The 14,795-nt window shown below is 38.1% G+C and overlaps 1 protein-coding gene across 1 annotated transcript in view; it reads left to right on the plus strand.

Moving 5' to 3' along the window:
* Positions 1–14,795, plus strand: part of LOC136046585 (neural-cadherin-like) — a 46,977-nt gene that overhangs the window by 28,639 nt on the left and 3,543 nt on the right. The window contains exons 19-31 of the mRNA XM_065733191.1: positions 315–408; positions 1,481–1,665; positions 1,850–2,079; positions 4,740–5,017; positions 5,776–5,990; positions 6,852–6,979; positions 7,525–7,652; positions 8,147–8,270; positions 8,839–9,019; positions 9,614–9,780; positions 10,554–10,818; positions 11,409–11,589; positions 12,566–12,810. Coding sequence (XP_065589263.1) covers positions 315–408; positions 1,481–1,665; positions 1,850–2,079; positions 4,740–5,017; positions 5,776–5,990; positions 6,852–6,979; positions 7,525–7,652; positions 8,147–8,270; positions 8,839–9,019; positions 9,614–9,780; positions 10,554–10,818; positions 11,409–11,589; positions 12,566–12,810 — 2,421 coding nt within the window. The remainder of the gene's footprint in view (positions 1–314; positions 409–1,480; positions 1,666–1,849; positions 2,080–4,739; positions 5,018–5,775; positions 5,991–6,851; positions 6,980–7,524; positions 7,653–8,146; positions 8,271–8,838; positions 9,020–9,613; positions 9,781–10,553; positions 10,819–11,408; positions 11,590–12,565; positions 12,811–14,795) is intronic.

Raw genomic sequence — 14,795 nt, forward strand, 5'->3', positions numbered from 1 at the left:
GATACTGTGATTTTTTGTTTTTAAATTTTTATCTTTTAAATTCTGAGAATTTCATATAGAGTTATATTCATATATCTGGCATTGTATTGGGTTGTGTCTGGCCTTTATGCATTCCTGTGACAGCCATAGCATACTCACCTCTCCAGAAGTGGCAGAAATCAGTGACAGGCTTTATTTTAAGAGCATTGGATCATAGCCATCACCAAATTAAGCAGGAATCTGAAAATAATTATCACAGTGATGAATGCTGTGGAATATAAAGCGCACCCAAAAGCAAAAATTAAATGCAGATTTATTGTAATTTATCTCAACAGGGAAATGGTCAACAACAGTGCTTGGGGAAGTGTTTGCACCAGATCAGGATGAGTGGGACAATAAAACATTTCTCTCTGAAGGAAAACTGTTCAAGTGAGGATTGTATTTGTGTCAAAATCAATAATACTTATGCTTCTGTAATTATTTTACTCACCATTTATTTCTTTATGTTCAGGACGTACACAAAACCAGGATTATTGAATGTATTAAGGAAAGTACTTTTGAATGTTCTTAAACAAACAACAAGAACAAAACAAAAACAAATGAGCAAAGCCCTGGTAACTGGTTACCAAGAACTTAATGCATGAAATGGTTTATTATTATTATTATTATTTACTGTAGAGAGTGCAGGGTCGCACCATGATGTTTATTTTTAATCTTTAATTTTTTAAGCATTTTGTCAGACCCAATTTAAAAATTGGCAGTTTTTTTAATGCCTGCCAGTAAGTGTTAGAGTTGATGGAGTACAAATCACTTAATTCCAAGGGGCATAATGTAATCATTTCATTAAAAGTGGAAGGAAATTCAGTGATCTCTGTTGATGACAGTTCACAATTGCATGGGAAAACCCTAACTCTTAACTAATTGGAGTTACTATATTTACTGATAGCCAGTGGGCCAGTATCCATTTTAGGAGGTTATTGAATATTTATTTATTGAATATCAGAATATTTCCATAGTTACTGATTACTGTCCTCTTGAGGTGGCACATGAAAACTGTCAGAGATCACATACTGACTTTTTCCTATTCTGAATGGGTGAATGAGAATCTTGAATGACTTCATGTGTTTCTGTCAGCTTCTGTTTTCTTGTAGAAGTGTACATTGTGGCTATGCTGAACCCCACAGTTACAGCAACTCCTATAGACTGCTTGCTTTGATTCAGAATAGGGAAGGTCTAGGGCTTTGGGAGTGGCAGAAACATCTTTGTATAAGCTTTGCAAATTGTTTTTAATTTGCTGAGCTAATTCTGTGTTGGTTTTTTGTTGTTGTTGTTGATGGTGTTGTGGATTCCCATAAGTTATGATCTATTTATTTTTGATCTATCTATTGATCTTCTTTTGACCCTTGTAGCAACATTTAATGCTTTGTGAATTAAATTAATGAGTAATGTAAGCTCTCAGTTTTGGTTTACCATGTTTTCCTGATTGAAGTTTTATGTCTAGGTCTTTCAGATTAAATCAGAGAACTGGCTCACTGATGATGGTGGATAATGCTCCTCAAGGAATATACAACTTAAAAGTCAGAGTTTCTGATGGAGTTTGTCCTGATGTTGTATCTACAGTACAAATCCATGTCAAAGAGCTGGAAAATGAAGCCATACAGAACTCAGCCACCATGCGTCTGTCAGGTTTGTTTTAGCTCCAGCTGAGAGTTTAGATCAGCTGCTTCTACATTTTGAATGATTTATTCTATGATTTTGATTTAGAAACAATTGTAGGGCAGATGCACTTTCCTGCATGTTTCATATTGCTAAATAAGTTGAGAAATTAACCTCTATTTCATGTTTATCTATTTTTGAATCCCAAACTCAGATGTCACTGCAGAGGAGTTTATATGGAATGGTGAACGTGGCAAAAACAGATATAACATGTTCAAGGAATTACTGGCAAAAATGTTATCAGTTAAGTTCAGTGATGTCATTGTCTTCGGTTTGATGAACATTGATGGAAAACAGGCAGATGTAAGATTTGCAGTTCACGATGGCACCGCGTATTACAGACCTGAGAAACTGCATGCTGAGATGGCAGCATTTAAAAATGAGGTACGTTCTATGATTGTCCTGTGCACTCAGTGTTTTGGGTGAATGACACAGATTCAAGGTATGTATTCCAAACTCTAACAAATTTTACTGGAAGAATAAGCAGGATCTGCAGATATGTTTTTTGCCTCACTTGAGACAAAAAAATTGTCAAATAAATGCTAAATTCAAGTTGTCTTCCTTCTGCATAGTCCCATGCTTACAATGAATGAACTCATCTTCAGTAGATAGAACAGCTTTTAGTCACAGATAGATGGCTCTGCATTCCCAATCATGGTACAGTTCCCCGTGTTTGCTCCAATCAGTTTCATTGTATAATATATGAGACATGATTTCATAGTCTGTTATCAAACAGAAGAATCCTTAGAAGACAAAGTAGTACTGTAATACAGAGAACGTCTTGAAAATGACAGCTTTTTGAATGTTCTAGATGCTGATGGAAATACCAAATCATCTGCTTGTGGTTAGACCCTTATAGTAGAGGCTTGATGTCACCCAGATTGAAGTTCTGCTGTTCAAAGAGATGGCAGTCCATAGAAACAATCATGCTGGAAGGAATATGCAGGTTAGAAGAATAGTTATATTAGTTAAGTTAGATGGAGACAACTAATTATTTTATTTAACTCATCAAAAGATAACTCTTAAATACAATGGGACACCTCCCCTCATATTTTCTATTATAAAGGGAAACAGTTGTAAAATGTTTTCTTTCCCTTCTGGATGACACCTAACTCTCCTACTATCTTACCACTTTCTACATGCCTACTGAGTTATCCAGGTGTAATCTATCTTGCCCCACCCTAGTTGAATTTAATACAGGGTACATCTTGTGGAAGTCTCAAGAAGAGCACTTTACATGTGTATCCATTTGTTAGGGTCTGTTGTGTTTCTTGGAACCATTTAGTCTTTCTTACCACCTGCCTGCATACTGTTAAATAGTGTGGATTGTGGGAGTCTCCTCAAAGACCAAGATGGAAATACAGGTGCTATTCATAAAGCATAACATCTGTTTCTTTTGCTTACATGTAGAATTATTGCAGCAATAGTACAGAAGATTGCAGATTTCAGATATTCTGTGTCATGATATATGGCAGATAAATTCACCAAGGTGGTTACAAGTGATTGTTTCACATGTTTTAGCAAAAAAGTTAGTATTAATTATACATAACCTTTCAATATTTAATTAATGGCTCTAGTGACTAATCATCCACAGAAAACTGTTCATATCTGGAGAATTTCTACAGATTTTTATAATGTTTAGCTATAAAGAAAATAAGTAATTAGCACCAGATTTATTCATTGAACTGATAAATAAATAATGTGTTTGCATTACTTCTTTGGGATAAAGCTTTACAACAACTGTTTTTATTTAGCAGTAAAAATAATCCATTCTAATACTGTAAAAGGAGCTGGGATTGTTTATATACACTGTGCTTTGCTGTAATGGTACTACATCGCTGTCTGAGAGTGCATTATTGACTCTCTGCTAATGGTGACTGATGTGAGCAGCAAGCACCAGAGTGCCCTGACAGGCTGCACTGTGTCGCTGTAGTGTGTATGTTTTGCCTGTGGGGACACGATTTCAATACATGCTATGATATTGGAGGATATTTGACAAATGATTATAAAGGTCACTTTTCCTAGGGTTGTGCATTCAGATGACTATAAAGTAAACAAACAAACAAACAAAAATCCACCAAAAGCTTCAGCGTTTATCTATTTGTTTTGGTCTTTTTCAAAGCTATTTGTAAAATATTTGTCATTCATTTTATCATTTGAAAAAATATGTATTGAGTGTACAGAGAAGAAACTCATCTTGTGTTGTTACATTTGTATATCTCCATTGCCTATAACTATGCCATAGTGAGGCCTCTTGTTTTCAGGTTTAGCCACTAAGTGCGTGTCAATCCTCAAATACAAATCAAATTATGAAGCTTTGAGTGCATTTTTAAACGTCTGTTTGTGAAAACACTATGTTACAAGACCTCTTTATTTGGGCCTTACGAACCAAATTTTAATTAGTGATAAAAATAAGGAAATAGCAAAGATTAATGTAAAATAAAATACAGTAACCCATGTGCTGAGTTGAATGAATTTTGTTTGAAGGAACTAGGGATGAAACTGAAGCTTAGGGTGTAAGTCAATAGGCTGAATCCTAATTGCTGCAGACTTGTCAAATCACTGTCTGTGAACATTTCTATTGAATGCAGCTCAGTGCTGCCTTTTCTAGACTGTATCCTTATGGATGCAGAACTTAAGAAATGATATTTGAGCATGAGTTATGGTTGCTGTCAGAGTGCAGAAAGGGAAGTGTGAGGTAGACCACACAGCTGGGAAGGCAGAGTATTGCTGCTGTCAGAGCTTTGATCCTGAGCAGTAACATCCATAGTACTCAGCACTCATTTAACACATGCAATATCCATCACGTCAGTGACTTCTCAGGAAATCACGTCAGTGATTTCTCAGGAAATACTGCTACTGTGAAGTTTCCATATAATCTCAGTGTTTGTTAAATCCCTTTGCTTGCCTTTGTGGACAGTGCCGTTAGTAATATTCAGGGAACTAAAGCATTCCATTCATTTATTTATTTCAGTAAAGAAGGAGAAAATGAAAGCATGAATAAGGAAAAGTCTGGTAATGTGTCGAACTCTGCTTTCCCTTAGGTCCAGTCAGCTTTACACGTGAGCATTTCACAGATAGACGTGGATGAATGTAGGAGTGCAGACTGTAGCGAGGGCGGTGGTTGTACGAACCGCCTCACTGTGAGCAACATCCCGACCGTGGTGGATGCAGGGAGCGTGTCCTTGGTCTCTGTGACAACCACCATCAGCGCCGTCTGTACCTGTGCCACAAGGGACCGAGTCCATCAGCCTTGCTCCTCCTACACCCACAGCCCTTGCCTCAATGGTGGGATGTGTATTGACACTTTGCATGGTTACAGGTGAGGAAGCCTTTATTGCACCCCTTTCCTTACTTTTTAACCTTTCTTTTTGAAGTGCCGGGTGTAGCTGACAAGATACAGCTCTCATGAAGTGATGAGTGCAATGTTAGCTGAAGGAGAAACAGAAAACCCACAGGTGCACTGGAGTGTAAACTTAATGACAGCAGTGTCTACACCAGTGCAACAGTAACAGTTGCCTTAATCCAGAAATTGATGGAAATACTTCAGGAACAAAAACCGCGGAAAAAAAATGATGACATTATTAACACCTCATTTTTAAGGGCATTTCATTCAATAGGAATTAAGTAGCAATGGGACAGAAGGGAATAAAAGGTAGTGAAAACAACTAGTACTAAGAACTTTAGAAAACATTACATGGGAAGATTTCTTTATTGTCACATGAACTTGCATGCAGCAGTATTCCTCTGGTGAAACAACTCATTTTATTTGAGCCAAGTTCTCCCTGCAGTAAATTTACCAACTGATGTTTCATTTTGTTTACTGAGTGAAATTGTTGTTCCCAGTGTCCTAGTCTCAGAAATAGTTCTTGGGTGCAGATTGTATGGTGGCTAAATATATATATATTTGCATTCTTAAGTTATTTTAATAATTGCCGTGCACCTCTGCATACCTGAAATGGCAAACACCGTTATTTCCCCTCAGACTGTGACTTCAGCCCTATGTTTACTGCATGTAGAACCAACAAAACAGTTGAACATTGGGGAATTTTGACATTTCTTTTGTTTGTGCCATTTCAGATGTCTTTGTCCTGCTTCGTTTCATGGACCAGACTGCCAGCAAACTAAGCACAGTTTCCATGGAAATGGTTATGCATGGTTTCATCCCATCAGGCCTTGTTTTGAAAGCTCACTTTCTCTAGAGTTTATTACTGCAGTTCCAGATGGACTTCTGTTATACAGTGGTCCTTTATCAAATCCAGAACCTGGGAATACAGAAAACTTCATTGCAATAGGTACTGCAGCAATGTGTGGGGAAAAAAAAAATGTCTTTTGGGAATGCGTGGGCTGTGAGCAGCATTCAGTCTTTCCACCATATGGGATGGTTTATTTTCTGGGCTGAAAATGTTGGAAAATATTTTGAAACGTCCCTAACAGGTCTTTTTTATTTGATGTATTGCATTTGTATTGCCTGCAGCTATGGCATTGGTCCCTTGCAGAGGAAACCAAGGGGAAAGTAGAACAGACAGATTTGTATATTTAAAAATAATCCCTCTAGGAAAGTTGTAGTGCCATAAAGGAACTTAGGTACTTTGAAGGTAGGTATTAGGTTATTAATGCAGACTTAGATGCATGTCATTCTTATCACAGGAAAATTCATACATGAGTAGAACTTGTTGCCTGAAGTTGATGCATAGCTGAAAGCAGTAGCAAACTGCTTCTTTCTGTGAATTAATTAATATATAAGACACATGGCATAGTCAGTGCTTTCTTAATTATTTGAAAGGTAATGTTGGATTTTTGTTATTCACTAATCTCTTTTGCTTTATTTTACAGTTACTTGCAAATCTGGGGAGGAATTAGGAGAGAGTAAAATCTGCATGTGCAGTTTTAGAGCATTATAAAATTACAGATTGCTTATCAGGAATTAGTATTTGACACTTGACAAAGAAGTGGCACAATCTGAAGTAGAAAAATAAATACCATATTAAATAAGTCCTTCTATGTAGCAGTGGTCAGAGAATATAGTTATTACTCTACTGAACCTTCTGACTAGCAATAACTATTAAGTCAGACATTTTCCAGCTGTGCCAAAATATCCAAAATAGAAGGATTCTTGGAGCTGGATGTGATTTATTTTTTCTGTGGTGTATAAGAACTCTCTGGTGGCATTCCTGTGCTGAAGATGAGCCATGGCTCAGGTTCTGTGTTGCTGCAGCTTCCAAGTCACCTGAACGTAACAGACAAAAAATGGCATCAACTGGAAGTGAGAACCAGCGGTCAGGTCAGTTATTTGACTTTCCACTTCAGAATGTTGGCATTTACCTATGCAAATACATGAGGGTAGAGAAGAGAGACTGGATAATTCTTTGTATTATTCTAATCATCTTTGTAGGTTTGATGAGTAATATGATTTTGGGAAGGGAGCATTGTCAATTTCAAAACTACTTATGTTGTAATCTTCTTTATTCATGGACCAGAGGATCATTGGAACACTGAAATCAATTAACTATGTGCAAAAAGCAGATAATTACTTACTTGCAAGTGCAGTTATGGATTTTGTGGAAATGATTCAACAACTCAGAGGTAAAAATGAAATGCAGAGGCAAGTGCCTTTTTAGCCAGATGATTCCATTTTGGCTTTACTGCTTTTAGTGCAAGGTGGAAAACAGGGGAAAACAAAAAACAAAATGAAAAACCAACCTTTATTTTTTTATGGTCTTAAAAAAGAAAGAAAGAAAAAAAAAAAGGACAATGAAAAATTGCTATTCTATTGCTTCCTGAAACTTATAGTAATTCTTAATTCAATAATCCTATGTTGTGGTGTAGGATGTTCGATTCACTTTGGATCGCTGCAGCACAGCTGTTGTTTCAGAGATAGAAGGAGTGGGCAAATGGCTGTCTACTGACGATCGTACAAGCTGTGAAGTCTTTGGGTCTGTTCCCCGAAGGGCAAGGTATGTTTCCACAGCTCAGAGGAGTGATGAGGGGAAACTGCAGCGCATAGACATGTGTACTGCACCTCTAAGACTGCATTGAGTCAAGTTTTAAGTTTCTGGCCTCTATCAGTGCAAAACAGTCTTTGTTCCTGCAGTGTCCAGCATGCATACAGAAGTTGAACGAGAACTTGGTGTCTAGGATGTTAGAGCTTTTCCTGACCTGAACACAGACATTTGAATTGTAATAATGTGTCGCACAGTTAGACTCCAAATAGACTTCATCACATATATAAATATAGATAAATTACCCTTAACTTTAAAGGGGCAGAGTTTCTGCTCACTGAACAGCTGTATTTCAGAGACAGAAGTAGATAATATTTGTGTTCTTCTGTTATTTTAGAAAGCCTGTGTTCCTTGGAAATGCAGTGTAGATGTTTATCTGTCTTATTATGTAATGTTTTTGTTTGAAGATAAATTAACATTTGTTTTTGTTATGCATATCATGTCAAAAGCTATTTGATTGGGAACCATGTTCTTCAGCTGGGTGGTGTAAAAGAATCATTGCCATATTCCTACCCACAGCTGCTACACAAACACTTTTCTGGTTGTTTGCGCAATGTCATCTTGGATAGCCAGGTAAGAGAAAAGTAACATTTGTTTTAGCAAAGGAGAAAATTTCATTATTACATTTTTAGCAAATTTCTGTTACATCTGAAATTAATGCTTCCATTAATCTGTTCAGTGCCCTTGTGCATCAGTGTAAAATAGAAGATAATTTTGGATTTTTGTGTCATAATTAGAATAGCGACCCTGAAGAAATGTTTCACAATTACAAACAGATGCATTAGAGTGCTAAAACCTCTGCCTTTGTTTATCCCCTATGTTGTGCAGCTATTTTTCATGCTGCTTTGCCCATTCAGGGAACTTCTGAATGGCAATGGTGCGATGGTGTGCCTGTGCCAGATGTGTTTGTTAGGAAATAGTAGGGTTGTTTTTTTTTTTGCTGTTAGTTGAGTTCATTCAAAGCAATCTACAGTTTTGACATTTAATATTTAAAAATTGGACTTCAGTTAAAATAAGTTAAAATCTCAGTGTCCGAAAGCAAACAGTGTCTTAAACAGTGCAGGTGAAGAACAGACTAACATGGTATAGCTAATTCTATTCAAGAGTGAGGTGTAAATACTTATTAAATTTTCTTTTGAAGGTATACGACCTTCAGTCTCCTGCAGAGTCCCTGAACAGCTTTCCAGGCTGCACACTTACTGATGGGAGCTGTGAGGCCATGGGGTCTTCTTCCTGTGGTATTCATGGGAGGTGTCTTGGTGACTGGGGCTCCTTTGCTTGTCATTGCTTGCCTGGTTACTACGGCTATCGATGTGATAGAGGTGAGATCTGCTTTTCTGTTACTCTACTGATATGATTGTTTTACGATACAAACATAATACAAACTTAGAATGTTTGCAAGTAACGATTGCTGAGAATTAGAACTGCACAAGTGGGACTGGAAGTTATGGCTCTGTTGATGTTGGAAATAGATTCTGCTGGGTTCAGGGATCTGTGCTTTTGGTACAGAATCCTTTAACAGCTTTAGCCCTTATTGAGCCAAAGTTTGCACCAAAAAGACAACTATAGAGTAACGGGTTGTAAAAATTGGTAGTGGTGTTTTGTCTGCAGTCTCTTATTTTCCTTAGAGCTTCTGCTTTCCTGCAGCCATCCTGTGTAAGCATCGTAAAGAGGAGCATTAGCAGGATCAAGGCAGGAAGGAAATGACCTCTTTTTTGGGGAAGATGAAATACGAGAGTGAGTGGGAAATTGTGGAAGTAGATGAAAGGACACAGACAAGTTATGTCTCACAGATCCTGTGCTCTGCACTACAATAATTTCTTTTACTTTCAACTCTTATTATGAAAGTAATGGGAATAGTAACAATTCCTTCTCCCTGCAGAATGGTTTGAAGGTCTTTATCCCTGTCTTTTTAGTTGCCAAAGAATACACATTTGGGCCAGGAAGTCACATTCGCTATCAGCTTCCCATCAGTGTGCCTGCCCGCAGGACACTGCTTGAAGCCATGATCAGGACACGGCAGCCTGACAGTGTCATCACGAGCATGTTGTCTCGAAATAAGGATGAACACATAACCCTGCAGGTGAGCAGGTCATCCTGGACAGTAATAGAATAAAGTTAAATCAATGCCAGCCTATACTTAGCCCAGATAATTTAATCGAAGAGTTGGAAATAGAACTCAAATCCTTACGCTAAGCACAAAAACCATTGGAGTTCTTTTTATGGTTGCTTAAGGAGTTAAGTTCAGTTAAGATGCTGACCCTACAATCCACTTTGGAATCCCACTGGATTTCAAAGGAATTTAATGCCTATTAAAGTGAAGTGGAGTTACCTATACAGAAAAGCTCTGTCTGCTCTGGTGTCCTGTTCAGCCATGGCCAGGAGTGGCTGATTCTGCACAGACACTGACAAGAAAGCTACCTGTAGCAGTTGTAATGGTGTGGACCTCTGAAAATTGCATCCTTATGCACTTATAGGTACCACTGAATGAGATGTCTTTTGAGATAAGTTGTCACTGTAGAAGTGATGCACCGGTTTCTCAACCCTTAGACAAATTTATGGAGTTCTTCAGAGAGAGGGAGGGTAAAATTGCTCTGAATTGATGTACTACTACGGGTACACAGCACAGCAGCTAGTACTTTGTCTCGTTCAGAAGTGCCTGAAGTAACTTTAGATTATAATGCAATCATCTCAGTATGTGCAGTATAAATGTTCCCTGCATTTAAAGAAATACATATTTAAGATTGCTGACTATGTATGTTTCTAGTTAAAGTAATGCAATAGTTACAGATCAATGTAAGTTCTCAGGTGATGACTTCTCTTTTCTGTTCTGCTACTTTGTTAATTATCCATAAGGTTGTTCGGGGATTCTTAACGGTCTCATATAATCTGGGTGATGGAGACTATTCTGTAAGCCTTCCATCCTACAACATTGATAATGGTGAATGGCATCACATCACACTGGAGAGAAATGAAAACGAATTTACTCTTCGCCTTCATGAAGGAGGTGGGAAGAGAGAAATTTTGAAAGCAGCAGGAATATACAAAGAGATTGTGATTGACCCCAGCAGCTTTGTCCTTGGAAATACCTACCCATTTGATCTCAATAAGAGTTTTCAAGGTAAGGAATCAGCGATCTATGATGTTCAGAATATGAACCTGTGAAAATGATGGTTAATTGATACTTCATCGGTATGCTGAGAGAGGTTTTTCCCATCCATTTAAAGCCCTTAGTAAGTGGATTTTTTGCATGACTCTTTGCAAGAGGGACAAATAAACTGTTCTGACTAGAAGATACATGAGATATGTGGGCATACTGTTAGCCACAAGATTTCAGATAAAGGTGGTAACCTATACCTGTGACTTTATATAGAGCATTTGTAACACAAGAGATCCAAGCACAAGGTGTACTGGTACGCATTGAAAAATGTAGCAAAATTGCCACAATATTTGGAATTCTTTTGAAAACATAGATACGGGTCTGCAGCAGCACTTGGGTTTGTAGAAAACATTGTGAATCTTGATCAAACTTAACAAATTCCGTCAGAAAATAGAGGAATGTAATAAGAAGGTTTAGATAAACTCAGTCCTTGATTTAAGCTTTGGTAGCCTGGGTCCTTTGTTAAACATAAATTATGCCAAAGCTTACAGCTGCTTCAAATCATTCTTGCTGAATGGCCTTTAAAGCAGTCTCTTTGTGTCTTGCCTCAGGATGTATGAAGGATGTCAGATTTAATAACTACAGGATCCCACTGGACGTTCACACCAAGGAGCTGGTGTCAGTATTAAGTGCACGAGGTGTCAAAGAAGGCTGTTCTTCAGAGGCTTGTAGGAATAACCCTTGTAACCAGGAATTTATTTGTATTGATTTGTGGATGATGCATGAATGCAGGTAATTAATGGAAATGAAAGCACCCTCCATATTCAGGTAGGAAAGGGTGGTTGCTGGAGAAGCGTGCAGCTTGAAGTCTGCCAGTCATCAAATCAGCTGAACTACAGTGATACACTGAACAGCTGGATGCTGCAGAGACATCAAGTTACTCAGAGAACACTCCTTTTAGGTGCTGCCCTTAGCTGATGTAAATCAGTCTTCAGTGATTCTGCAGTGATTTTGGCTGCTTGTCTTAACTGAAAAATGTTTAGAGAATAGCAGAAAGTGCAAAATGTTTCAAAACCCTGAGAAGCATGAAATAGGGTACGTTAGATTGAGCAGAGTACAGTACTAGCGTGGCTATCTCTTTTGAGGCTTGTGCTGTGCAATTGTAGATGTGCTTTCTTTTGCTAGTACCTGACTCCATTTGAGCTGTGACCTTTGTTCCCTTAGAGGCCTCTCAAGTTGAATTTAAAAGCAGTGTATCATTCAGCTAAAAGTTGTGTGTAGGTAGGGCTGAGTTTAGGAAAATCACTCCAGTTATAATTCAAGTTAGCTGTGCAGTAAAAATATATACTTTAAGCACTGCTGACTGGCACTGGCTACACAAAGAGAGATTTCTAGAGACCTTTCTTTTTTCCTGGAAATTCACTGATAGAAACACAATGAGCATAGCATACCTTGTCCTGCTGAAAGACAGCTGCATACTGTGGCCCTAATACAGCTTTTTGTAAGGTGGGTAATCTTGCAGAAGGCAGTGCAACTACCTGAGTTCTGAAAGATCCAGATGTAAAAGCTTCAAGTTGTGGAGATCACCATTGTATGACTGCTTTAGAAAAGACTATAGTCCTGTAGTTATTGTAATACAAGTAACTTCTAGCAGCTTTTTCAGCAGTCATACAGAGTCCTCAAAGACCATTCTAAAGTATTAAATGATTTGTTTGATTTCTACCTTTTCTCAAAGTTTAATGGTTTTGTTTTGCCTTCATCTTTTCAGTTGCCCTCCAGGATACGTGATTGTGGAGAACGCCACTGGTAGGCAGTGTGTCCTCACTGCATGTGCAAAAAGGCCCTGTAACTATGGTACCTGCCTCTCACAGTCACCAACCAAGTTCCAGTGCCACTGCCCTGATGGCTATACTGGACGAAACTGTGAAATCACACTGGCAATCTTTCACAAGGATACAGGCCTGACCTTTAGTTCCATGTTTGCCATCTGCATTTGCTTTTTGGCACTGCTAGGTAGTTATGGCAACTACTTATTGTACTACCTCTGGTAATCTCGTTTATCCATCTTGTCCTAAATAGTCATCATCTCATCCTCATGCTGAAAAAAAGTTTCCTGTTGGCAACTTGACTCTGCCTTCACTTCTTTGCCATGGTCTCAGCTCCATCAGCAAACTCATTTCTCATCCCCATGTGCATATACTGCTAATTGAATCAACATTTGATAACTATGGAAAATCTTTGCAGTTCTATTTTCTGCACATTTTCACTTCAATGCTAAGGAACTGTTCAGATGTGTAACTGGAAGTAAATGCAATTGAAAAGAATGAGGAAAAAATGCTACCAAACATGCACTGTTTGAAATACTGGTGATCATGAAACATTTTTCAGTCCAGGAGAAATACACTGCATGAGAGGAATGAGCTTGGGTGGAAAGTGCAGTCTCCTGCATCTTAACCACAACTGTGACACAACTCATAGCTGCTTTTTGCCTCTAGAACCATTTTTGTGCTTCGGTATTTGGTCTCAGAAAGAAAAGCCAAAGAAGGATCTCACTACTGAGGAAGGATCACATCTGCTAGTCCATCTTATTCACATTTCATGAAAGTTTGCCCGAGTAAGAACACGGGATTTTGCTCATAGCTTTTACAGTTCTTATTTAGTTCAGAAGCTGTAGTAAAAATATGAACGTTTATTGAGGCTACTTTGAATTTATCTGTAGCTACAGGAATACCATCTCTTTCCCAGAGTCTGCTATGTTTGCCATGCAAATATGAACAGCAAATAATGTGGGATGTTAACTGGCTTCGCAGCTTTTAGACTCGCAGTTACTTGGTATTGAGAAGAGATCATTACGCTAAAGATCTTGTTTTTTTGTTTGTTTTTGCTGTGACATAGCAGTTTTATTGTGGCTTTGTGCTGTTAACATGTGCTTGACTGAACCTGACTGAGAAATCAATAACTTTTACCTAATAATCCTGCTGATCTTTCGGGTCTAAATTACACGCCAGAAACAGTTGTTTTTAACCAAATTGTGTGCACTGTGTGAAAGATGTGGTTACCTATGGTACTATCACATATCTGCAACTTTTGTTAGGAGCATTTTTAATAAAGTCGCCGTTCTCAAGATTTCAAGTGCCCTTTCTCTTACATACCTTCCAGAAAGTGGTAGTGCATTATAAAATAACTAATGCATGCACTTCTGCTGCGCATTTGTAAATTTCCAGTGGTTTAGAAAAGCTGCTTTTCTGACATCTCTGAAATTCAGATTTGGAACCATTTGGCACAAAAAGTAACACAGCTTCACCATGGTTCAGTGCCACAAGCAGGAGAGGTATAGAACATGAAAAGACTTCCTGAGTATCTCAACATCCTCTCAGTTAAACAACAACTGCCAAAAAGGTACCACATGTGAAAAACCAGGTATGACAGTTCTAGGAATCTGAGGGGGAGAAACATCCCAAATGCACTGATTCATCCTGAAGAGTACAGGCACACAGCAGTGCAGGGAATGGACCCCAACGTGCTGCAATTTCTGTTCAGAGCTCATGCAGATGCTGTTATAGAGCTGTGTTATGTGAAAGGCACTCCGAAGGATATTCAGGTTTGTTTAATTCACTGTGTTAGTTTGCGTTACCAATGGTTTAAGGTCTTACAATGAGCTTTTATCTGTTTTCACAGAGTTGGTAGCACACTAATACACATTAATATTTACACAATGTTCAGTATCTTATGAAAAATGTTTAAATTGACAGATGTTAAAGCAAAATGTGACTTTTTAGAGTGTGTAAAAATCATTTCCTCTTTTGTCTGTTGTCTTGTGCTTCCTTTCTGCCTAATTCTATCTGTGACTTTCAGCTCATTGTTATGTACTGCCCCTTCAAACCTTTTCTCTTAAAATGTTTAACTTAGTACAGTAAATAGGTCTCTGAACACCATTTATGGCACTCAGTTCTTCAGTTACTTATGCTCTTAACTTCAAAGCTGTACTTTAAAGGCTC

This window comes from Cyrtonyx montezumae, unplaced genomic scaffold (assembly GCF_038088225.1).
Source record: "Cyrtonyx montezumae isolate F1298 unplaced genomic scaffold, pur_monq_1.0 scaffold_17, whole genome shotgun sequence".
Lineage (NCBI taxonomy): Eukaryota > Metazoa > Chordata > Aves > Galliformes > Odontophoridae > Cyrtonyx > Cyrtonyx montezumae.